The sequence below is a fragment of the Puma concolor genome, chromosome C1 (assembly GCF_028749965.1).
Source record: "Puma concolor isolate L17-30 chromosome C1, mPumCon1.1.hap2, whole genome shotgun sequence".
In the NCBI taxonomy this organism is placed as follows: domain Eukaryota; kingdom Metazoa; phylum Chordata; class Mammalia; order Carnivora; family Felidae; genus Puma; species Puma concolor.
This window is the reverse complement of record NC_141674.1, coordinates 202,164,353-202,189,601: the sequence shown is the minus strand read 5'-3', so window position 1 is coordinate 202,189,601 and position 25,249 is coordinate 202,164,353. Positions and strand designations below refer to the sequence as shown.

At 46.8% G+C, this 25,249-nt stretch overlaps 2 protein-coding genes and 1 long non-coding RNA gene across 5 annotated transcripts in view; 1 reads left to right on the top strand and 2 right to left on the bottom strand.

Moving 5' to 3' along the window:
- Positions 1-25,249, top strand: part of MARCHF4 (membrane associated ring-CH-type finger 4) — a 108,185-nt gene that overhangs the window by 79,578 nt on the left and 3,358 nt on the right. The window contains exons 2-3 of one of the 2 annotated variants that reach the window (XM_025912309.2): positions 2,477-2,632; positions 7,885-8,077. In XM_025912309.2, coding sequence (XP_025768094.1) covers positions 2,477-2,632; positions 7,885-8,077 — 349 coding nt within the window. The remainder of the gene's footprint in view (positions 1-2,476; positions 2,633-7,884; positions 8,078-25,249) is intronic. The other variant, XM_086719578.1, reaches the window with a different exon arrangement.
- LOC147578666 (uncharacterized) lies at positions 3,838-17,765 on the bottom strand. Its single transcript, XR_015255538.1, has 2 exons — positions 5,402-17,765; positions 3,838-4,331 (listed from the first exon to the last, which is right to left on the bottom strand). It is a non-coding gene; the product is annotated as an uncharacterized LOC147578666 (long non-coding RNA).
- The window catches only part of XRCC5 (X-ray repair cross complementing 5), a 134,979-nt gene continuing 128,402 nt past the window's right edge, over positions 18,673-25,249 (bottom strand). The window contains exons 20-21 of one of the 2 annotated variants that reach the window (XR_015255534.1): positions 20,197-20,345; positions 18,673-19,896 (exon numbers count right to left, since the gene is read on the bottom strand). Coding sequence is in view for 1 of the 2 variants with exons in the window: in XM_086719577.1 (XP_086575703.1) it covers positions 20,343-20,345 (3 nt within the window). In the remaining variant the exon portion in view is untranslated. Of the gene's footprint in view, positions 20,346-25,249 lie in introns of both variants that reach the window. The other variant, XM_086719577.1, reaches the window with a different exon arrangement.

The following is a 25,249-nucleotide window of genomic DNA, read 5'->3' as shown; positions in this document are numbered from 1 at the left end:
TCCTGCTTCTTTCTGAGAGCCACACAGCAACGACTCACTACCAAGGGCCCTTGGACCTGGAAGGGTGTGGTGAGCGTCCAGCAGTGTGGCCGTCTCCTGCCTTTTCTACTCTCCCAGGCACCACAGCTGCCCACCTGGAGCCAGAGCTGGCCATGTTCGAGGGGAGCAAAACTTGTTCATCAAACAGATATGAATGCATTTTGCCACCAATATTGGATGGAGAGTCTGTTTCAGGCACTATATTAGGTGTTAAGGATGCAAAGATGGAAAAGATATTGTCCCTGTAAGGGATCACGGTGTAGTAACCTAGGGACAAATGGGGGAAGTGCTGCAACAGAGGGGATGGGAAGGGCGGGAGCCACAGTGAAGGGGGCCCGTCAATACTGGAGGAGCAGCGTGGGAAACCAGGAAGGGCTGTATGGGGACCAGGCACTTTGAGAGTCTCTACCACCAAGTTCATTCATGGCGCATACATACAATGAGTGCTGGGCACTGGGCAAGGTGCTGGGGTCCAGAGGTCCACAAGTGGACATGGTCCCTATTCTCCTGGACTGGGCAGTCTCATCCCTATTCCTCGGGACAGTGCAGGGAACCTGAACAGACACTTGATTAACTTTTTCATTTACTCAAACACAAATGTTGTTGAGGGCCTTTGGGGAGGAGGGCTAGGCATTGGGGGAAAGGAGTGAACAACCCCTCATCCCTGCCTTCCAGGGCTTCTCTGACAAGTAGACAGGCATACGCACAGATCCTTATAAGGAGGTACTCAGTGCTCTAACAGGGATCTGCCCAAGGTGCTCGCACAAGGCACTCAGAGATCAAAGAACTGAGCTCAACCTGGACAAGTCAGGGGTGACTCCCTGTAGGAGGTGGTATTGGAACTATCATGAAGATAGAGAAGCAGTGTGACAGGTAGACCAGGTACAAAAGAACATTGTAGACCTCATCCAGGCCAAGGTGTGGTCTTTGAGTGATAGGGGTTGAATTGGAAGGGAAAGATGATTCTGTGCATCTTTGGAGGGAACAGCTGGTTCTACAGTCAACAGCAAAGACCATGGGTTAAATGTCTGTCTTACAGGTCAGGTGCTCCTGTGCTTGCTTGTTCAAAATGGGGAACAAGATGTGGTTTCCTGAATGGTGGGATCTCCAAGTTAGCAGGGACGTGGCTTACGTGGCCAAATCGCAAACACACCAGTGTGGGGCACAGGGACATCTTCTGGGTCCTTTGATAGGAGTGAGGTGGAAGGGCTGGGTCCACAATAAACGAGTTGGAATGGGAAGGGAAGGCATAGGGAGTAAGGAGAAAGAGTACCTGGGGTAGGTCAGAAGAAGGCACAGGCTGGGGAAGGGGGGTGGCCCAACTGTCAAGTCCTTAAGAAAGTAAATGACTTGGGGGTGGTGGGATGTAGCAAGTAGAAACCATGGACTCTGAGCTGGGAGGAAGAAAGACAAGCCAGAAGGGGAAGGAGGGAATGGGGAGGGGAGAGAGAGGGAAAAAGAGTCAGGGAGGCTCACAGAGGCACTTTGGGGCCACCACGTCGGGCCTGGCAGGAAGCAGATACACGCCAGCTTCAGTCACGGTCACTGACATGTCGTCACAGGGTGTTCTGGAGGCTAAGCCCATCTCTGCAGTCTACTCACAAGGGTCTTCGGATCCTGCCACCATCTCGCTGGGCCAGGTCCTCTGCCTCTCTGCTTCCAGGCCTACCCTAGACTAGGCTTCGTGGCCACTCCCAGCCAGGCCCAAAGGACATGCCTGGAGGGATGGATACACACCTCTTAGGTCCTTGGGATTCAGGCCTGCCCCCACCTGCCAAGGTTTAGTCACTCAGGGACCCGGGGAAGGAGGCTTCACAGAGGGACCTGAGTCTCCACGTGCTGGTCTGCGGGGGAGTGCAAAGGCTTCAGACCAGAGCTCCAAACTCGGGCAAAATGACGCTCACGACATGTCTAGAAGACTTGCCTTTGTTGTGGACATCTCACTATTGGGAGACTTTACATAAAAATCGCTCCCTAGATTCCCACGTGCAGAATGGGCTGGCGCTGACAGTGGCTTTCCCTTTCTTTAACTTGGGGTCTGGACCTTAGATTGGCCCGTGTCCCTACCAGCTGGCTGCCTGTGTCACTTGCATGGTCTGCCTGGCTCTGAGGGCATTAGAGCTTGAGACCCCCTTCACAGAGAAGTCCGCCAGGCTGGCACCCTCTTTGGACAGCAAGGGGCTTCCATAGACACCGACCCGCTCATTTTTACAGGCACCCTAGGCCTTGGGCGGCACCCAATGGGTGCTGAGGCTCTGAACTGTTAGTTGAGTTCACTGAGGCTGCCTGGCTCCCCTGTCCCCCATGGACCTCTGGTGCTTCCCGACAAAGCCCGTGACCTGGCTTCGGTGGTGTGGTCTGCCATCCCTGGGTGGCCCCACCCGTCGCTCCACACGCCAGGCGGGGACCTCACCGCCCTCTGCCTCTCTCCCTGCAGGGGGAGCTGCTGAGCCCATGCCGCTGTGATGGCTCGGTCAAGTGCACGCACCAGCCCTGCCTCATCAAGTGGATCAGCGAGCGGGGCTGCTGGAGCTGTGAGCTGTGCTACTACAAGTATCATGTCATCGCCATAAGCACAAAGAATCCTCTGCAGGTATGACCGGGAGCGAGGATGGTCTCCCCTTAGAGTCCGGGCAGGTCTGGAGAAAAGGAACGAGCCGGGCCGCGTGGGCAAGACGGCAGTGGCCTGTGGGCAGAGGGGATGAGAGAACTCGTGTTTTCTCCTCGGCCTCAGTAAGAAGGGAAAGGGATGGGGCAAAGGGAAAGGAAAGATTTAGAAAGAAAGAAGTGCGGGCGTGAGATGGTACACAGGATCAGTGAGCCAAGGGAGGGAGGGAAGGAGGGAGAGACGGCAGGCTGGATGGATGGATGGCTGGCTGGATGGAAGGGGAAAGGAAAGAAAGAAATGACGGAGGGGAGGCAGGGAGGAAAAGAAAGGAAAGAGGGACAGACCAGAGGTCAGGTGATAGCAGAATGGAAAAAGGACAGAGGGTGAGGGGTGTGAGGAGGAAGACTGAGGGAAAGCTAAGGGGGTGGGGGGAGAAGAAATGAGGAGGGAGGAGACTCAGGGCCACTGCCCAGACTTTAATGTGCACTCAGTTCACCCGGAGTCTTGTTTAAAAAGCAGACTGTTGACAATAAATTTCATATATTAAAAAAAAATTAAAAAAAAAAAAAAGCAGACTGTGACTCAGGAGTCTGGGGCGGAGCCAGAGATTCTGCATGTCTAACAACCCAGGGGTGATGCTGATGCCGCTGGTCCACGGACCACCACACTCCTAGTGACAAGGGACAGGGGGAAATGGAGAAGAGACAGGAGAGGGAGGTGGCGAGAAACAGAATGGAAGGAAGAAGGAAAAGGGAGGACTGGGAAGGGGCGACCCTGAGGGGCAGAGAGGGCCAGGCAGGGCGGGGCCCGCCGCAGGGATTCGGACAGGGCCGCACCCGCACCCTGTTGTCTCCCATCCGCCTGCCCTGTCCGGAGCTGCTGGCGGGCCCTGCCCTGCCTCGAAAATCCTCCAAACCCAACAGCGGTCCCTGCGAGGCGCACCCACACGCACAGAGAGCACTTTGCTTCTGGAAATACCTCTACATGCGCATGGTCAGCCAATGAAGCTGCCACACAATCAGCCAGCATGCCGGTGAGGAAGGGAGCTTCAGGGGCCCGACCTAGCTGTTTCCTTTCTCCTTTCTCTGGGGGAGGGGGCAGAGTCGATTCTGCGAGCCCAGGAGGGCGGTGGTTCGGGGTGACTGTGGGGGTGGGGTCTTTGCAGGGAGGGTGAGCCAGCAACCTGGAGCTGCACTGTCTGGCGCGTTTTATTTTAAACACAATGTAGTCGTACATGAGGCACTGTCAGGAATGAGTGTGTGTGCGTGCGTGCGTGTGTGCGTGCGTGTGTGTGTGTGCGTGCGTGCGTGCGTGTGAGGTACTGCATGCATGTGGGCCAGCAGGGGGCATCGTTTCTGGAAGGAGGCCCTAAGACTCCCAGGCACCTCAGCCATCCTGATGGTATATGGAGGGGTCAGAATAAGAGATGCCTCTCGCTGTGCTGGTTCCATCTTTAATCATTCATTTCAAATCTTGAAGTGTCTTAAAATAGCAGTGTCATGAGACTGCTGATTCCATGCCCTCTGGGGTGTATTAACTCTCTTCTTCCTTCTCAGCTCACTCAAGCCTTAGAAAAGGGTCAGAGTCCAGATCCATGGGACTACCCCAAAGTGTCCCCTTGGCTCATAAACAGGCATGGGAGCTTGACTCATAGAATGAAAAACCATTTAGGGATAATTTTTTCCTGGGAAGAAAAAAGAAAGAAAGAGAAGGTTATTCTAATCTTTTTAAGTATGGTGAGCAAATGGCAGCATTGACGATACTGATGTATTAATTTAAGTTACTAATGTCTTTAACTGTGAGTTTCTGAACACTGGGGACTGACTCCCTTGGATTCTGTTGCTCCTGGAAATACATGGTGTGTGCTCAGTAAATGCCACTGCACTTTCCCAGATTGCACCAGAAAGAGGAAGTAGTTTGGCCTAGCGGCGGTGTTGTGTGGCTGTGGCCCAGATTGTCCCGCTTGTGTCCCTGGGCTTCTCGGATCCAGCCAGGAGTGAGACAGCCACAGTGGGGCTGACTTCTGCTCCCACAGCCCAGCTGAGCCACCTGCAGGACAGGACGGAGCAGGCAGGATACCTCTGCGGTCAGAGTGGGGAGATTTCTCCCAGGTCTCGGGGTACGCACCTCACGGTCCATGCCCCATCCAAAGTTGTGAGAGACAGTGGTTGTGACGGCACATTATCCCAGAGATACTCTGCAAGATTCTGTTTGTGGCAGAAGCAGCACTGAGAAAGGATTTTTAGGGTGGTACCCAGGCCCTCTCTGCTACAACTGAACTGCAGTTATATATTTTTAAAATTTTAAACATTTTTTTTAAAGTTTATTTATTTATTTAGAGAGAGAGAGACAGAGCATAAGCAGGGAAGGGGCAGAGAGGGAGAGAGAGAGAGAGAGAGAGAGAGAGAGAGAGAGAATCCCAAGCAGGCTCCACACTCTCAGCATAGAGCCTGACACGAGGCTTGATCTCATGAACCATGAGACCGTGACCTGAGCCAAGATCAAGGGTCGGTGCTTAACTGAGGGAGCCACCTGAACTGCAGTTACATTAATAAATGTTTAGTTAGTGCTTGTGGGGCGGGAGGGGGGGCAGTCACACTAAGTATTCACACATATTATCTCATTTAAAACTGAAACCAACCCAGTGCAGTGGGCATTGTTATTCCCAATTTACAGATGAAACAGTGGAGGCACAATTTACCCAGGGTTGCCCTGATGGGGCAGGCTTGCATACAGGGGTCTGGCTCCTCTCACCTCCAGTGTGCAGGCGAAGACTTGGCTGGGTGCGTTTAGGAGTCCCCCACCTTGACGTGCATCACTGTGTTTTTGCTGAAACATAATGAAGAGTGGAGATGATGGCAGCTCGTCCCGTTCAAAGCTCTGATTGAAGAGCTATTTCACTCAGCCCTCACAATACTCTAGGACATGGGCAGGACCAATTATTTCCATTTTTTATGAAAGGGAAAACTGACAGTCCTCGTGACTTACTGACTTCTGTGAGGCCACACTGCACAGGCTGGGGCAGAGCTCTGCCAGAACCGGGTCCCGACTCCTTGCTCAGGGACCCTTCCTGGTGCGAAAGGAAACATCCAGTCCTCAGGCTCTTCCGTTCACTGGTGCTGTGGCACAGGAGGCCAGGACGGGGAGGGTCTCCTGACCCCATGATCAGAACCTCGTTTGGAACCCTTCTCCCCTCACCAACTTTCCCTTTGAGAGTTCAGAGCTCTCTTGTTCTCTGCTCGCTCTTTGCTGCTCTGTTCCCCACACCTCTCGTGGGGGCTCACATGGGACAGACAGAAGAGCCCAGCCACAGCACCCCACCCTGTTCCTTGTGCATCATGTTTCAAACAGTAGTCAGGGGCCCTGCTTACATTCTACAGCCAGCTTGGGGGATCAGGGGTTAGGGTGACTCTTGGGATTAAGGGGACCTTTCTCCGCCACTACATTTGGGGGGTTTTAAAGTCTGGAGCAGGAGAAAGTGAAGGTTGATGATGACCCAGTGGTCAAAACAAAAAGCCCAGTTAAGGACCCTCTTCACAGAGAGGCAGGCACTGGAAAAAACATTTGTGGTAGAGGGTTTGAGAGGAGTCTGTAGGATCAGGCCATCTTCTGGAAAACTCCCTTGTTTTGTGTAACCCTAGGCTAGGGGAAGCAGTGGAAAATTTAAAGGCCCAATTACCTGTAATGGAATGCTATCTACACAATTAAATGTAAAGGCTGATGTCCTACATCTAGACTAGCAAGTGAAATGTATTCCAATGGTTACAATTCCTTCGGGGCCACTGGTCAGTCCTCCTGAGCCAGAATCAGTGCTTCCATCCAGGCCATTTAATGCATAGCGAGGACTCACTACTGGCTGATGGAAGGTTGTCTGCTTTTCCTGGGGCGTTCAGGCTGAAAAGCCGGCTGGGGGTGTCCTCTGCAGGGCTTTACACAAATCCTTACAATCAGAAGACTGTCCCGCCCTCTACCTTCCCACATCTGATCCTGTCACTTCCCTGGTTAAAAGTGTTCAATAGCAGCATGTTTACTCTTAGGACAAAGCCAAAATTCTGTGCATATTCTTCAAGATTCCACATGATCTTCTCTTATTTTCCCAGCTGTCTCACCCCACACTCCCTTTTGCTTTCTCTGTTCCACCCACTCTGGCCTTCTTCCAGGTTTTCATGTTCACTATGCTTTTTCTGCCACAGGACCTTTGCACATGCCTTCTCCTGTGCCTAGAGCACTCTTCCCTCCTCCCTTTGCCTAAACTCCCACCAACTCAAGCATTGCTTCTTCTGACAAGTCAAATCCCCCATCAAAGGCTCTCACAGTTCCGTGTACCTTCTTCTCTTATGCCTGATAAATTGCAGCTGTAAATAAATTTATTTGATCATCTGTGTTCTCTAGACTTTAAATTCCACGAGGATGGAAATCTTACGTGTTTTTGCTTACTGCTTTATCTCCAGCACCTAGCAGAGTGCATATTTGTTGAGTGAGAGCATGAATAAATCCCAAACTAAAATCCAACTCCAGGTCCACTTACGCCTGTGCTACCTAGGCCAGCCATAGAATCACAGAATTTCAGAGTTGAAGCCCACCCACACCCCAGTTTTCAATCCATCCATCAATACTGCTATTAGCATGGTGCTTTTTCTGTTAAAAAAATGAAATCTCAGTGTTTATATATAGTCAGTAAATTATACTGTTTTTCTTATCTCTCCCCCACATCCCATGTCTTCGGCTTGTCTGTTAAATTGGTAATCCCTAGCACTTATATTAAATGACACGCCAGGTGTTGTTGTAGAAAATAAGCAAAAGAAAGGCCTGTGTCCTATTAGTGTGAAAAGCACCTATTAGTGTGAAAATAAACAATGTTGCTCCGGAAAGAATATTCTGGGCCCTAGAATACCACCCACACTGGCTTTGCATTTTTACTTTCTGCTTCCCATTTCTCTGTCTGTATCATAATCAGTTATATAGGCCTTCCTTCTCTGTGATGGCTGCCCAGAACTCACTCCCTACAATAATTTCTGATCATTTGGTGTGCTATAGGTTTCCTCCATATTAAAAGTGCAGTATAAAACTCAGAAACTTGTAAAAACAGCCATTGTGTTACAAATTAAAAAGCCTTGTATTAAATCCTGAACCAGAGGTGAGAGGTCGAGGCAGCAGAAGCAAGAAGCATGGGGATGGAATGGAAATGGAGTAAGGGTGTCCCAGCAACAGCTAACCCGCTCTTCTCTTCTTTGCAGTGGCAGGCCATCTCTCTGACAGTCATTGAGAAGGTGCAGATTGCAGCCGCCATCTTGGGTTCCCTCTTCCTCATTGCCAGTATCTCTTGGCTCATCTGGTCGACCTTCAGTCCCTCGGCAAAATGGCAGCGCCAAGACCTCCTCTTCCAGATCTGCTATGGGATGTATGGATTCATGGACGTGGTGTGCATAGGTGGGTCTGGGGCTTGTCTCTATGGGAAGTGGAGAGCCACGTGGCGGTGAGTTAGACCAATCTCTCAGGATCCCTCCCTCTTAAAGGCCAAAGCACCAGGCTTGAGACTTGCAAGCTCAGGAGGAGCCAACATCTTAGACTTGAGGGGTAGATGGGTTGGGGGAGGAAGTAGGCCAGAGAAGGAAGGTCTAAATCTTTCCTGAGCAAATCTGTTCTTGCCTAGTTGAAGATAAGGATAAGGAGGCTCGCCTCTAAGAAGACTTGAGAGAGGTCAGTTGGTCAGACTATCTGCCTCAGACAGGATGTGCAAGCCCTCTTCTCTGTTGCGTACTCCATGGCTGCCAAGCCATAACAAGGGATGATTATACATTTAATTCCATCCTCTTCACAGAAAAATGCCCAGAAACAGCCATGATGATACCTGCCCCTTGCCCCCCTTCTCAGCTTTCCATGAGCCTATCACAATACCCAAGATTTCTCTAGTCTAGTGTTTTTCAAACTGTATGTAGTCCTGGTGTTCCACTCACAGCTTCAAGGAAACCAGTTTTGGGAGTGGGCAGTGGAATGCAACACAGAGAGGCTCTGAATCTTCACCCTTGCTTCACCCTTAGTTTTTACACTTTTATCCATTTACATATGTTTCCCTTCTAGGTAAGACTTTGTTTTAAAGTCTTCGATGTTTCAGAAAAAAGTTGGAAACCCACCACTCTAATTCCTGCCTGTTCCTTCACACCATCCCCATATCTATGTTCCTTCCTCTTCTAGTATGTTAGGTTGGTTGGTGGAGGGCCGAGTCTTTCTGTTTTCCCCCCAAAATGCTTACGGTTTTCAACTATGGAGTCTTCATTCAAATGACTGAGGTCCTGGTTTTCTCTGAATGACATGAAGCATGGTTAAGCCCTAGTCATACATCCTACTTGGAACTCTCAGGTTGTCCCCTAGGCCATGATGCTGACAGCACTTAAGTTCCACAGTGGTCTTCTCTGTGCTTTACTTTGTATATTATATCAATTATGCTACACTGCTCTGTTTGGCAAGAAAACATCTATTAGCTAGGATTTGGCTAGGAGGATGCTATGTGGATTTCTTTGGAGTTCTTTAAATTAGGAATCAGAGAGGCCTGGAGACTTGCATGCTGATTACAGCAGCCAGAGACTAGTGATGCTTGTGCTTGGATACTTGTCTAAGCTTTTTGCTGCCTCTCCCTGCTCACTAAACCAATACATCAACCCTAAGTTCCAGAGCCTTTTTTAAGGCGGCCTTTTATGGCACCTAGACAGTGAAAGAAACAGACTGCCCAGTTTTGGAGGACTGTGGAAGAGAGAGGACTGTGAATAAGGAGGAATTTGACTTTGAGCATTTTAATTTAGTTCCCCCTCCACCGAAATCCCTTCCCACCCTGCTGAGTCGTGGGTTGTTGCTGCCAGAAGCCAGGGGTGTCTCCATATGGAGGTGTATGGCTCTGGCATGAGGGGGGCAGCAGTGGAGAGCCTGTAGGAGCTTCTCCAGCTGCCCTTCATTCTCCTTCAGGCAGGCTTTTGACTGGTCCCTGATGTGAGCTTCTGTGAGACATGCTTGCCCAACACGTGGTGTATTAGTCAGCTTTGGCTATGGTAACAAGCAACTCCAGAATTGCAGTGCCTCACAACAACAAGCATTGATTTCCCATTCATGGGTCTGCATGGTGCCTGTGGCTCAGCTGGGCTTGGCGCGGCTTAGCTTCTGACTGTGCATTGGGTTCCAGCCTGCTCTGAGTGTCTCTTCATGCTGGGGCCCAGGCTGGAGAGGTAGGGACTGCTGAGTGTGCTCTTCTAGGCAGGTGCAGAAGCACAAGAGGACTGGCACACTGTGTCTTCTGCCCACAACCCATGGTCCAATGCAAGTCATCAACGAACCCAAGATCAGAGGTGGGGGGTTGGGGGTGGGCCATGGAAGCATACTGCTCCTCCCCTGGAGGGAGCATGGGAGTCAAAGAGGAGCATAGATACCACCTGCCATTCAGGGGACCACAGACTTGAAGACCAAGAGACGTGAACATAGAAGAGAACATGTGATCAACCTGTACAACTCCTGCTTTGAAGTTGAGAGAAGTGGGGCCCAGAGAAGGGAAGTGATATGCTCAAGATTGCTCAGCTGTGATTTGAAGCAAGATCTCTTGATTAGTGGTCCAGTGCTCTTTCCATTATCGTCTTGCATCAGACAGCAGGAGTCTTCAGTATCTCTTATGGGACATCTGCAGATGCCACCTCCGACTTTGAGTGCACCTGGACCCAGGTGTAGGAAGAGCCATCACAAACAGTCCTGCTCCTTGTGGCTCTGAGCCACCCAGCACCCAGCACCCCTTCCTGCTTGGGACTTCCTGGCACTCTGGTTTCTCCTGTCATAGTGTCTCCCACTGAGTAGGCCTCCACAGAACCGTCATGTCCTCTGCCTCTTTCTTGGCTCCTCTCCATCTGCCTCCCCCCAGCCCACTTCTATCTCTGAAATTCTCTCTCTTATGTACATACATACATCAGTCACCCGATTTCTGGAAGCAGCACAACAAGCTAAATATTGAGAGTTTTAATATTGCTTTCATTCGTTCTAAGCTTTTAGGAATATAATTTCCCAGAGTGCAAAGCCACACCATGATCTATCCATTCTGCTCTGACAAGCCAGTGACTGCTTGGAGACAGCCATCGGACAAGAGGGGGATGCATAGGAACTGTAATTGCTTTTGGTGCTGTCCAAAAGTGGTCAGATATATTTATATTTAGACTAGCTCACCTTTAAAGAGTTTAGACTGTTCTATCATTTTGTTGATTATAACAGGAGCTAATTCCATTTGAGTGCATTTTCCCAGGGCCGGTAACTTTTTTTCCATTTTTCAGATGGTGAAACTTATACTGAAGGATTTGTCTTAGGCTGACTCAGGCAGCAGAGGAGGACTCTCAGTTCAGCATTTTTTTTCTAAGATAGGTTGTCCATAGAAGAAAATGCTAGGAGACAAAATCAGAAAGAGAGTAATATGTGACCTAAACAAGAGAGTGGAAGGTAATGGATAGTAGTTGAAATGCACAAATTCTTGTGGTGGTTGAAATGATGGTGATTTTGATGATGGTGATGATAATCAGTGGTGATGATGGTGGTTTTAAGGGTGAAGTTCAGGTACTGGTCACTTCTCTTCTGTAGTGTTCTGGCCAGTTGAGGGAAAGCACCCAGTACTGCATAAGTGGTTGTAAAGTATCAGCCTTTTAGGGACTTTCTGAAAGAGGCAATCAGGTGGAGCCTGCAGTGTCTCTAGGGGTATATTTATTTTTAGCCTCAACTAGGCATTTAGACTCACAGAACTACCAGACAGCACAGCTAGCACTAGACTCACTTAGAGGAATTTAGGACAGGAACCACAGCCTCCACAAGGCAGGTCCAGCTTACCCTCTCTGCAGGTGGGTCCTTGCTGCATTCCATATCCTAGTGTAGGGCTAGTCTCTCAGCCCCAACATAATAGCTTAGAAAGAAGGAGAGGAGATCCACAACGAGGGGTGCAGGGTCCCCCTTGACATAGTTTCCCCACAAGAGTCATGCACAGTTACAAGTGTCACTGTACTCTGGGAAGCCTAAAGCTACAGACTCCCACCAGATATTCACAGTGAAGCACCCACCAGTCAGGGGTTACTTCCAACCTAAGGAATGTTGTAACACAGCTGACACTAACCTTATCAGATTTCCAGGGCAAACAAGACAGAATGCCAACCCAGGGTCTAGTTTGTTTTGAGAGAAGGAGGAAGTATGCCATCACCTCTGTCCTACCACCTCCTATCTCTATCCATGAATCTGGACTCCTGGCCACACAAACCTGTTTCACTGAACCAATGAGAGGAAGAGGAGCTGGAAAAGGGAACAGAGACCTGGCTAGGTGAGCCAGAATGAGACATATGTGATCTTCTTACTGCACAAAAATGGACAGCATGGATAAGAGAGCTACAGGGTGGCACCTATATTACTATTAAGGTGGTCATCTGTTTCAAAACTTGGTCACTTACTTATTCCCATGGGAAAGGGGAAGTTTCCCTTCCAAAAGTCCTAAGAAAGTGGAAGAAAGTGATCTGAAAGAGTGGGCAGAGGAAGAGATGATTCCTTACTGGAAGTACGTAGAAGTGATAATGCGAAATGTGAGTGTTCTCAAGAAATGTTGGCTGAAAAAAGATGTCACATAAAAGTATCCATATCCATAGACCCAAGCTCCTTGGATGGATGGAGCAACCCAGTCCCTGATAAAAATCTATCATCAGAAGAAGGAAAATGAGTCTATCCATGTGTTAGCTCAAAAGGCTGAGTAAGAAAGGAATAAGACCATCTGTTAAGATGACTCTTTGGACTTTCGCTAGTTTTCAGACACCAAGAAAAAATTTTCTATTCTGTAAGACTGTTAAATGGCCTCAGATAGTAAAGAATCTGAGTAAACATAAAATATATAGCTTTAATTAATACTTAAAAATAGATTTACTTTTGTTATCAGAGCAGCACTCTGAGGTAAAACTCCTAAGGGTGGGAAGGACACAAAGAGACACCCCATTGGTCACCAACACCAGCTCAGCAGATATTTTCTGCCATGAAGCTAAGAAGATGCAGAGTCTGGGACATGGTCATCTTGTTGCCACGAAGCCACATCAGCCCCATCCATGCCTATGTCCACCTGGTTGGCCTCCAGGGAAAAGTCTTTGGTTTTCACCAAAGGATTTTGCCTGAAATGGGTGCCAGGAAGGTCTGCATTCTCTGTTGGATGCAGCATGGACCCAGGGTTGTGGACAATAGCTCTAGACTTAGTTATATGAAAAGGTTGTACATTCTTGGATACAAACCACCCCTACAGATTAAACATCTCTTGGCTTAGAGTCCTAACTTCCTAGACCAATCCATGCCACTGTGAAAAACCAAAACTAAGTTGCTGTGGACAGAGCAAAGCACCAAATCCCTAAAAGGCAGAGAAGAACTGAGAAAGGGCACAATAACCCTAAAAGATAAGCAGGGTAAGTATTATGATCCATATTTAACAAGTGAGAAAAGCTTTAAAGTAATTGTGCTCCAGGACACATAGCTAAACAAATAGCAGAGCTGAGAATTGGACCAAGAACCTTGGGCTCCAATTCCAGGGTGACTTCTGCTTATTTTTTATCTCTGATTGCTCTGTGGAATTGCAAATGCAGAGCTCAGATGGGGAGGCAGCTTGAGGGGAAATTGGTCCAGTAATACCTTCACCCATAGGGTAATAGCTGAGCAATAAGAAATTTAGTGAGCCCTAGCTGCTCCTGTCCTGTATTCAGGGTCTTGGGAGTTAGCCATTGTTACACTTCCCTTTTGATCAGTGCTATTCTGATACCAACTGAGAGAGTGGCTTAAGAAGTTGAGATGAAATTTGGGTGGTTTATCTCTCCTCTGGTGAAGGGAATTTGGGCAGGGGAAGCTAAATCCCCTGGTCAACATGAACTTAGGGAATCCATTCATTGATGAAAAAATATTTATTGAAAGGGCACTCCCAATAAGAGAGTCACTTGCTCTCAAGGATCTTACATTTCACTGGGGTAGTAGACAAGTTAATCATTTATGTCAATCATAAGAGCTGGGACACAGAGATAAGTGAACACAGAAGATGACTGAGTTAGAAGGGGCTCAGAAGGGTCATATCTGTTCATTCAGTAGCATCTCCTGGCTGTCTGGTTTTGTTCCTGAAACTAGGGAAATTTAATAAAATAATGAATGAGACAAGAATCTTTGCCCTCAAGGAGCTCATACTCTACAAATAAATCATAGCACAGTGGGAGCCGGGATAAGATGTAGAGAAAGGGGGAACAAAACAGAGAGCAATTACCTCTCTCTTGGAGGAGTCCAGGAAAGCTTTATGAAGGAAGGAACCCTATCCTTCAGCTAGTTTTGAAAGATAGGTCGAAGTGTGTCCAGAAGAGTGGGAAAGAACATTCGAGGCAGAGGGACTAGCATGTGTAGAAGCACAGAGACTTGAGAGAACCAGGTACACTTGGGAAACTTGGAGCATGCTTGTATGGATGGCTCAGTGTCAAGAGCCAGAGTAGGAAGGTGGGTGATGGGCCATAAGGATATGGAGGTTGGTGGAGCCAAATCCCACAGTGTCAGGAATCATGTGCTAAGGAGTTCAGACTTTACCCTGTTGGTGATAGAGCGGCATCGATAAGAAATCTTTCTTTTCAATCTTTTATATAGGAAAGAAGTATGGTCAGATGTATGTGTGTTTTAAAGAGATAACTTTGGCAACTATGGGGAGGATGGCCAAGAGCTGGACAGACTAGAGAGGCAGGGAGGGGCCAGTTGGAAAATGCTTGTCATAGTCTGAAAAGACAAAAAGAAAAGAAATGTGAAAAAGTGCAGTGGGGAAGAAGTGTATGGGATGACTTTGGGAAGCACTAAGGATGTGGATGAGATAGGGCTGTATGAACTTTGAAGTAAGCAGAAACCCCAGGGCTCTGGTTTGAGTGGAGACTGGATGCCATAGCTGAGCATGAGAGTGGGGCTGGAAATTGGGTGAAGCCAAGGTGAACAAAAGGTGTATCTTTGGCAAAAGCACCAAACAAAAGGACCACTGTGAGCCTAAAACCTAGGCGGTAAGAGGTAGTTCCTAAGTGAAGAGTTTGCAGTAGAAGAGAAGCAAGACACATGGAGTGCATTTTGGGCTGCAAAGAGAAGGCTATGCCAGGAAAGAGTCTCCTTGCAGGGGTAGAAAGAAGGAAACGGCCTTTTATGGCCTCTTGTTCATAGAGGAAGGATTTGAGGGCGCTGGACCAGTTCTGATGAGGATTGGTGACTAAAGAGAAGGGCAGAGGTAAAGAAAGATTTCTATAGGTAGTTGGATAATAAAACTTGAGCATGGGTTTGGGGGTCAACAAGAAGGTGGGTAAAGCTGTGGGTTTTGACAAGATAACTTAGGAGGAGCTTTCAAAGAGTGGGTGGCTAAGGATGGAGACCTGGGGAGTATTAAACACTTAAAAGATGGATGAAGACAGAGAATGAGGAAAACAGGAGGGAATGAGTCGTAAAACCCAGAGTGGCAAGTTTCTGGAAGGAGCGGTGGGAGCATGCTGCATAATGGTCAGGCAACATATTGCTCAGTTTCTTACTAACCTTGGGACCTCAAGCGATTTGCATAACCACTCTCTGCTTTCCTTTTCTCATCTGAGAAATGGGATAGTGATACCACCCTCCAAGGGTTGTTGAGAGTGTTGAAAGGATGGCGTACATAAAGGAGCAGGAGTTCATAAAAATCAGTGACCTGGCTGGGTAGTACTTGGTCAGGTAGATTCCTCTAAGAATAAAGGTTTATTCCTCACTCTGTAAAGGTTTGCTGGTACTGTTAAAACCAGAAGCCCGTCACAGCCTAGAGAGCCAGACCTCATGTCCTCATATAATTGAGAGTCTGCTGTTATTTGGAGCAGTGCCTCTTCTGGAAGGTTTTTGGTTTCCTCACCCGTGTCCTCTCAATGAGAAGATCTGATTACATTGAATGTCTTCATGACACCTGCCTCCTCTTCCGTCATCTCTAATGATGCTGTCTGCCCCAGCAGAGAAGCTTGACAGAATCTCACAGCAAACAAATGGGCCAGTCTCTGCTCCAGTAGGTCAAGTTATTAGGATTTAACAAGAGCAAATTAATTAAGGTCTTTGGCACCAAAAACATTTTTTTTTTTCACTCTACAGACTCAAGAGATTGACCACCCAAAAGTCAAATCTGCAAAAATGCGGACCTCACGCTTATCATGTTTGTTTGTTTGTTTTTTTTTACTTGTGAGTAGGATGTGGTCAAGGAAAGGAAGGAAAACAACATTTCTGAGATTGTTCCAAACCTTTAAAACAGTGGACTATGGTAATTAACAAAATTATAGGAAATCTTTTGTTAAAGCTTCCTCTGTGTGCTGTTCCTTGAGGTCTTTTCCTATAATTTACAGATAACTGGTGCCTGCCCTCTGAGATAAAGGAACTCAAATTCTGATTTATAGGAAGTGGGCAAAGGTGGGGAGCAGCAGGAGAAGATAAACATTATTTTTCAAACTTAATTTTAATTCACATTAACTAAAAACACATACATGGCACAAAAATTCCTTCCTGACTTCCTTCCCTCAGGCTAGAAATGACCCCATCTGTCAAACCTTTTAATTCCCTGATTAGGAAACTGAAAATATGGAGAAGGAAGCCTGGTGCCCTAGAGAGACTGGGAAATAGGAAATTTAGGTCTGAAGACTAGATTAGCCACTAACAACCTTGATGACCTTGGGTAAGTTACTTCATGTTTTTTTTTTTTTTATAGCTCGGTTAACTCATTTATAAAATGAGAGGGTTGAGCCGGATAACTTGCAAGTCCTTCTAGATTTGACATTCTAGGATTCTGAAGTCCCTTCCATTGTGAGAAGATGTCATAATTCTCAGAGGTTGACAACTGTGGCCTTGGGGGGGGGGATTCCCAATAATGTTTGGCCAGACCAAACAACTGATAAGTGCCAGCCACATAAATGGGCAAGATGATGTTTCAATCCGTCTTCCATTAAATGCATGTGGCTTCTCCAACTTTCCAGATTAACTGTTAGCTCCTAGTCTACCCACTCTCTGCCTCCCCCCACCCAGGGCATCCTATGCAAGGCTACCTCTCTCCACCGCTGAGCTGTTAGATGCTCCGAAAATGAAGATGACGAATTTAGAAGCAGACACGCTAAGTGAGCACTGTCCCCCTCAAAGGAGACCCCTGGGGAGGCAATTCATTTATTGCAGTGTGCTGACAGCGCTCAAAATATTTTAGGAACACCTCTTGGGAACTGTCTTAAATGCCTGCAGCCATGTCTGCAGGCAATGGCGTGTCTGTCCATTGACAGTGGGTCTATGGCTAGAAAAAGCCCCAATCTGGTAAATCAGGTAGCTGCTTGAGCCAATTATAGATTTTAGGGGTGACATGAAATATGCCACTGAGCCAAAATCTGCTTTTCTCTTATGGCCCCCACCCTGGCGCTGAAGGTATCTTAGTTAGTGTAACCCCAGCAAATTACACATATAATAAGTGTATATAATTTCAGTGATTTAATGCAGTAGGAAGCTCCTGATCAGTGGGAGATTCTCCTTCACACAGATTCAGGGACATAGGCTTCTTCCATTTTGTGGCCACAGTCCCCTAGGCTCTTGAGTCTTTTATCTCCAGCTAATAGAAAATAAAAGTGAACACAGATAAGGCACACACACACACACACACACACACACACACACACACACACTTTCCCCCTCATACCCATTCTTTAACCTTGGCCTGATTCATGTTCACATGAAATGCTGGTCACCTGGCTCCCCGTGGATGCAAAGTGCTAAAAATGTAATTCCTTCTCAGTGGCGGCTCTCTGAGAAAGAGAAGAGTGGGTTTTTGGTGGACAGTTAGTCATGTCTGTCACAGGCTATGTCATTGAGAAATTTCCAGAAATGCTCTGAACTAGGATAGCCTAAGAGAGAGTGTCCCAGTTTGCCAGGGTAATCTTTTAAAATGCCAGGATTTTAGGTGCACCTGGCTGGCTCAGTCGGTAGAGCCTGTGACTCTTGATCTCAGGGTCATGAGTATGAGTTCAAGCCCCACATTCGGTGTGACTCTACTAAAAAAAGTTGTAAAACAAAAATTAAAATCCCAGGATTCTATTTTATTCTATTTTATTTTATTCTATTTTATTTTATTTTATTTTAACATTTTTTAATGTTTAATTATTATTTTTGAGAGAGAGAGAGAGAGAGAGAGAATACAGAGCAGGCTCCATGCTGTGAGCAGCAAGCCCAATGTGAGGTTTGAACTCATGAACCGTGAGATCATGACCTGAGCCAAAGTCAGACGCTCAACGGACTGAGCCACCCAAGCGCCCCTAAAATCCCAGGATTTTAAAAGACAACACTTTTTAGAATTTGGGCATATTTGCTTAAATAAACTACTTTTGTAACTTCAACATAACTCCTTTGAGATGAAGCCGTGTGAAACTTACTTCGTAATAATGCTTATAAAATAAGAACCAAAATTTATTCTTCATTGTGTACCAAACACTAAAAAGTACTTTACGTGCATTATCTTATTTATTCCCTATAGCCTTATGATGTAGTTACTATTAAAATGCCCATTTTCCTGATAAGAAAAATTGAGACTAAGAGGTAAATCACCCAAGGCCATACAAGTAGAACCTGGTTTCATCTGATTTCAAAGCCCATATCCTTAACTACTCTATTATAACAATGTAACACATATACATCAAAACACAAAGTACAGAAGACAGCTTATTAGAAATTCAAGTAGAAATTGTATACTCATACCTACAGATTATTATAAAAAAAGATCTCCATAACTGCTGTCTCTGGGGGAGCACATGACCTGCAGCATGGAGGCAGCAGCAGCCCAGGCACACCGCACTGTTCTGTTTCAGATGAACCTGAGTGTACGTTCCCCCAACATGGACAAGCTGTGTGTCTGTGGGCAGGATGCTAAGCCTCTCCAAGCTCAGTTTCCTCTTCTGTCAAGTGCAGATAATACCACCTATGTTATGGGCTTTCTGTGAGAGGTACACTAGATTTGCAAAGCCTATTTATTTATTTATTTGTATTTTTTGCAAAGCCCTGCTGGAGTGACAGAACATAGCAAGCATTCCATAAGTACTTGCTATTGTCACCATTGCCGTCATCAGCATCGTCACTGTGACCTTCATCACCATCACCTAGAGTGACTGAGCAATGCAATTCTGGCAGTTTCAGTCCAGATAGTGAGAGCCCTGAGCTTTGTAGAGAAGTCTCATAGGGAAAAGCTACAGTATCTTGGGAATCAGCTTCACACACACAGTTGCAGGCATGGACCCCTCACATATACCGATGCAGGGATATTTGGGGCTCCGAGGACATCTCTCTTCCCTGCCCAGTCTTACCGAGTTAAGCACATTCCTTTCAAGGAGCATCAGTGCTCTTCATGATTTTCTAGCTGAGGTCTTCTCACAGGTCTCTGCAATGCCCTGGGCGGGCAGAGGGACCAGCAAGGTTCTGGCCCTGATGGGTTTAGACACATTCTGTATGGCGTGACCAAGGTCAACCAGTCCAGCAAGGACCCTGCTAGGAAGGGAATTGTAATAGAAGTCACTGCCAAGGGGACAGCCTCTCCCTGGACACTGACAAGGCATCAACGGGGTGGAAACGGAAGGGGAAGGTGATTTTGCTTCACCCTCATCGAAGGCTTTCAGTATCTTCTGTCCTTTGGGTCTTTATTGCTGAAAGAGTAGGCCAAACCAGGACCCAAAGCATTTGAGTCAAGGGGAGCCTGCCCAAATGAGGCCCCTGGATCCACATCTCATCATCCATAGGGAGACTCCCAGAAGAACATTCTGGTTACACTTCTGAGAAGCACAAAGCTGTCACCATGAATACTGGGGAGGTGGAGGCGCTGCCAATGTCACCTCACAACGCCACTTCCTAACCACCCCACTCCCCTGCAAAAAAAAAAAAAAAAAAAACCCAAAACCCTAGCTGGTTAGACTGATATTTCCCACACTTGCCCGACAGGTTCTTTAGTGCAGATTCTGACAGGGCTGGGCTCTTGAGGGGTAATGTCCGGAAGAGGAGTTTGGCAGTGGTGGCCTTCCGTGTAAGTCCTGCCCCGCAGCTGTGTGACAGTGGACAGCCCTGCAGGCGGGGAGCATTCCCCCACTGGCACTGCTGAAGGCTCCTGGCAGGGGGAGAGGAGGCAGGAGTGGAGGCTTGTCACCACATCTGCAGGATCAGCTGGCCTCCAGAGCTCCTTTTGGCTCCAGCATCTTGTTCATCTGTAAACAATGACTCAGACTGAGGATTGGGAAGGACAATTAGGAGACGAAGAACAGGTGCTTGTGCGTGGGAACAGGGTTGGCGAAGGAGGAAAAGATATGAGTGAGCTTTTCCTCTTTTGTCATCTCCATCCCCACCCCACCCCCCAATACTCAATATCATGTGGCCAAGCACAGTGCCAGGCATCAGCACATACGACTCATTACCTCATCTAATCTCATAACAACCCTATAAGAAAGGTGGTATCAGTCCCAGTTTACTGACAGAAATACTGAGGCTCAGAAGAGGAAGTGACTTACCTAAATCCACAAGGCTAGAAAGTGGTAGATACTCTGCATGTCCAATGCACGTTCACTGGCAAGTTGCCTCTAAAACATGGGACCCAAAGTTCTTTGGGTCCAGAAGAAGCAGCATCCATTTCTTTAGTTGCCTCACATCTTCATGTCTACTGCATCGGGAACCAGAGATTTTTTAAAAATTACCCACAGCTCTTTATTTGATCAAAATCTCGAGCCTTCCATGAGGCAGTGGGCCACGACAAGGATCATGTTCTAGGCAGTGTTACTCAAGTGTGTTCTACACACAGGCAGGATCAGTGTCACTCAAGAGCACCTTAGAAATGCAAATTCGTAGGCCTCAACCAAGACCTACTGATTCAGACTCTTGGGCCAGAGCCCAGAAATCTGGGTTCTAACAAGGTCCCTGGCTGATTTTGATGCATGCTAAAGTTTGAGAAGCACTGTTGTAGAATTGTCTGCAACTTTTTTGCCACTTAGATCAGGATAGTAACAGGAAATAGGGGGTGGGAAGAAGGGATTTTGGCATTGCTGAGGGGCCAGAGGCTTCTCTGCAGGCTTCTCAGTTAACCTTGGCCTGTAACCTCCGTATATAATAAGAACAAGTTTTTTTGTCCTATCACAGGTGTTCAAAGAAGCACATAGTAGGTACTCAGGAAATATCACCTAAATAGAATTAAATTGTATCTCACTGCTTGGGATACAGCAAGAGCCAATGGCCAAAATTCAGCAGGCCATGATTGGGAGGCCAATCCCAACCAAGGATTGAGGACTCCCTGACAAAGCTGTGTCATCAGCGACTTAGGGGCAGAGGGAGCCAAGCAGACAGGACCACCCACTCACAATGGCCACCTTCCTTCGCTCCTCATGGGCTAACCAAAGGGCCGCTTCAGCTGGAGGCTCAGGGGAGAGATATGACAAGCAAAGGGTTCTGACACTTAAGGATCCTCCAGCTCTATGAGGAAGAGTTGCCCCCAAAGGTGGAGAGACATTAGGGAGATGAAGGTGGCAATTCTTCTAGGACTGGATGTCCCAACAATACAGCCCAGGGTGGGGCACCTTGTGGGTGGTTACAAGGTAACTATTAAATTAAATAGAAAACAACCCCAGAGGGGCGCCTAAGTGGCTCAATTGGTTAAGCATCTGACTCTTGATTTCGGCTCAGGTCATGATCTCACAGTTTGTGAGATCAAGCCCCACGTCGGACCCTGCATTAACAACTCGGAGCCTGCTTGGGATTCTCACTCTCCCTCTCTCTCTGCCCCACCTAAGCTCTCTCTCTCTGCCCCACCTAAGCTCTCTCTCTAAATAAATAAATAAACTTAAAAAAAAAAAAGAAAACAATTTGAGAGAAGCACCCAGTGAATCAAAACTTACTGAGTTGCTGGTATTGCCATGCATTATAATGTTCCATCCTCTTCTATTTCTCTGCCTCCCTTCACCAATAACTTCTTTCCCTCCTATTCTAATTTCATCCTCTCTCTCCATCCACTGCCATTTCCAACTCATCTTCCTTCTCTCCCAACTCTTCAACTTGTCTATTTTCACCTGTCCCAATTAGATGAGCCCCACCCATCTTCCTCCATTTTTTTTTTTTTTTTTATTCCACAAGCCAAGGAATCAATAAGTAATTTGTAGAGCGGGAAGCAGAGGAAGAACTAAGGGGAGTGGATGCAAATAAGGTAGTTTGTGCTTTTCCCACTTTTGCCAAACAAGCATTATCTACAAAAACAGGTGCACTTTCTCCCCTTCAGCCTCCTATCCATTAAAGTGGTTTAATTACTTCCTGATCACTAGACAGTTAGATAATTAGAAGGCATCATTCAGACCAAAAATTTAAGCCACCCTCTTCAATCAGGGTAAAATTGTGTGATCAAGAAGCTAATTAAGAATCAAGTGTATGGCTCTTATTGGAAAGAGTTAGTTTGGGGCTTCAAAAGATTCTGCTTCTCTCTCCCTGAGGCCCCTATCTCCTCCATCATCACCAAGGCTTCATTAAACTCCTGTTACTGTGTTGACTGCCCAGGCCTCAACCATTCCTGGACTCAGTCCTCGAGGGGCTTACCGCACAGGGAAAAGAGCTTGTGGAACTAATCAACATATGAATGAAGCAGTGCCACAGGACTCATATACACAAGGTTGAAGGAAGTGATGAGGGTCGGTACACTAGGAGAGAGTGATGAGACAAGGGGCAGAGAGGAGGTCTCCTTGTCTAGAATCAGGCCACAAATAGGGATCCATAGATGGTCTTCAGAAGATATATGAATCCTAAATTCTTATGTCTGGTTTGTGTTCCAGGGAGATGGTCCTTAGCCTTCATCAGATCCTCAAAGGGGCATGTGACCCAAAAGATTAGGAACAACTGGGTCACAGGGAGATGGTCTCTCCAACAAACTTTTGAAAACATGTGGCCAGAGTGCAATCTCAGGAACTATTGTCATACTAGAAGAAGGAGCGGTGGTGGGTGGCTATCTTGTCTCCTAGAATCACAGTGTGTTCAAGGTTGGAGGAGCACTGAGAGGTTTCCATCTGGTCTCTTTGCTTGACATTGAGGATGCTGGAGTGACTCATCACTGTTTGCTCCTGTGAGTCAGCTCTTCCCTCCAGAGGCCAGGCCAGCAGCCATCCCTACACTGACTGTTGCTGCAGGGTGAATCCCGAGTCATCTCACTCCCCATCACAGGGCCCAGCTTCCTGCACCACTCTCACAATATGGACAATCATCACTTTCCTATTCTGCCCATCCCTTAGCTGGCTTCATCTTCCCAGCCCTTCCTCTGGATGTCATGGCCTGTCACCAGCAACTTCTCTGAGTGTTCCTTTCATGGAAACAGCTTCTTCTGAGGACACTGTTTCTTGCTTTCTCAAGTGGTAGCTGCTTTTTTCCCCATATGCTGTATTATACGGGGAGTGGAGGTGAGGTCCGCATCCTTCTTGTTCTCCATCACCCCTTCCAAACCACCTCTCTTCCTTTATCCTTCAGAAGCCCCAGCCCCTTTGAAGTGCATATCATCATATTTGATTGTCCTTTTCCCCTTGTTGATGCTGTTGGCTGTTGGCTGCCTACTCACTCCTCCCATTCCTGGGTGCAGCTGGTTCATGCACTCCCTCCCACTATTCTTGTCTTCAGCATCTCTATGATCAGTGCCTCTCAGTGGAGGTGGTACCATCGCCTAGGGGGGCATTTCAGAAATGTTTGAGGTTTTTGTTTGTTTTCTAATGTAGTTGTGCCCTAGAATTTATGCTGAAACTTATATTGTCTGGTCTAAATGACCTCTCCTTTGTTCTTTTTTACATTATTTGTCAGTGCATTATATTAATTTATTTTTAAAAAAGAAATCATAGTAGCTTATATTACCTTATGAATTTCACTTCAGGATAGGAAAGGGAATATTAAACTATACCTATTATAAAAAGGGGACATTTGTCCTAATAGCACTGAGGATGGCTGATACAGATAACCTGTCCAACTCTTTGGCTATCTCTTTACTCCACAAGCCTTTTCCTCTAGCCCACCTCAGCCTCTGCTCAAGTGGACATTCCCTAGACCTCATCATCACCAAGAACAATACCACTTCCAAAATCTGGATTTAAACATCCCGCTCTGCCCATCACTCCACACCCCTATCCTTGTAGCTCACTGACTCTAGCAATTCTATAACTTCAAAGAGAACTCTTGGCATTGACCCTATTACTTTCCATTTTTCCTTTTTTCATTATTCTTTATCACTTTTGTGTATCCCTTTCCTCCTCTCCAGCTCAGACTCCATGGGTCAGTTTAATAATCCCTCCCTTGCCAACATCCGTAAATCTTATGTCTTCTCTTACTTGTCTTTCTTTCACAGAAAAAGTCTACACTAATGAAACCCAACTTTCTTATTCCATAGGTGCACCTAGCCAGCAGTTGAAGTTATGGAGAAAAACTATACAACTCACCTCAAATTTGTGGCCACAAACCTCAAATGGTTGCTGAGCACTGTCAGACAATTCTACCATATCTCCTTTGTAAATTCAGTCTCCCACTTTTCTAAGATAATCATTTCCCCCTTTTTCTTCTCCCCAATAATCTTCAACACTTCCTCCTGTATCCCTTCCATCTTAACTGATGAATCATAGAAGAAAAAGACACTTGGATGAGAACTACTTGATTTTCTATCAACCTCCTTCCACCTGTGCCCACCAAGGCAGTGGTCACCCCTCATTCCACATGAGCTGTTTTCTCAACGGAATTTAAGAGTTAGCACACTCTTTTTTATTGAAATGTGTCCTTCTCTAGATTTCTGGGTCTTTACACTTGCTAGTCTTGCTTCTATGCCATTTATTGCTCATTCAGGACCTCCTTTGCTGGCTCTAACTCCGCCAAAATTCTATATATCAAAAGGCCCAGGAATCTGTCATTGTCCCTCTTTTCTAATCTGTCTGCCTTCCTGGGCCATTCCTGAGACTTCAGATTCTACCTCTACACTGATGACTTCTACCTCCAGGCCAGACCTCTCTCTAACTTTCAGACTCATATGTTCAACTGTATACCTGGCCCTTCCAGTGACATTTCTAACAGACATCTTAAATTTACCATAATCAAAATATAACTATTAATCACTGTGGTAGGCTGAATAATGACCCCCCAAAGATCCAGGTCCTAATCCTTGGAGCCTGTTAATGTTACCTTTTATGGCAAAAGGGACTTGCAGACATGACTAATTTAAGACTCTTGAAATGAGGAGGGTATTCTGGGTCATCTGGGTGGACTTGTAATCACGAGGTTCTTATAAGAGAGATGCAGAAAGAGACAATGACAGAAGGGTAGGAGATGTGACATTGGAACAAAGAGGTGGAGTGATGTAGGAAAGAGACAGGGAATGCAGGTGTCTTCTAGAAGCTTAAAGGCAAGAAGATGGATTCTCCTCTCAAAGCCACCAGAAAGAACCAGCCCTCTGATACGTTCACTATAGACTTCTGTCTCCAGAACTATAAGAGAACACTTGTGTGTTTTAAGCCACTGAGTGTGTGGTCATTTGTTACAACAACAGTAGGAAACTAATATAGTCATGGCCAC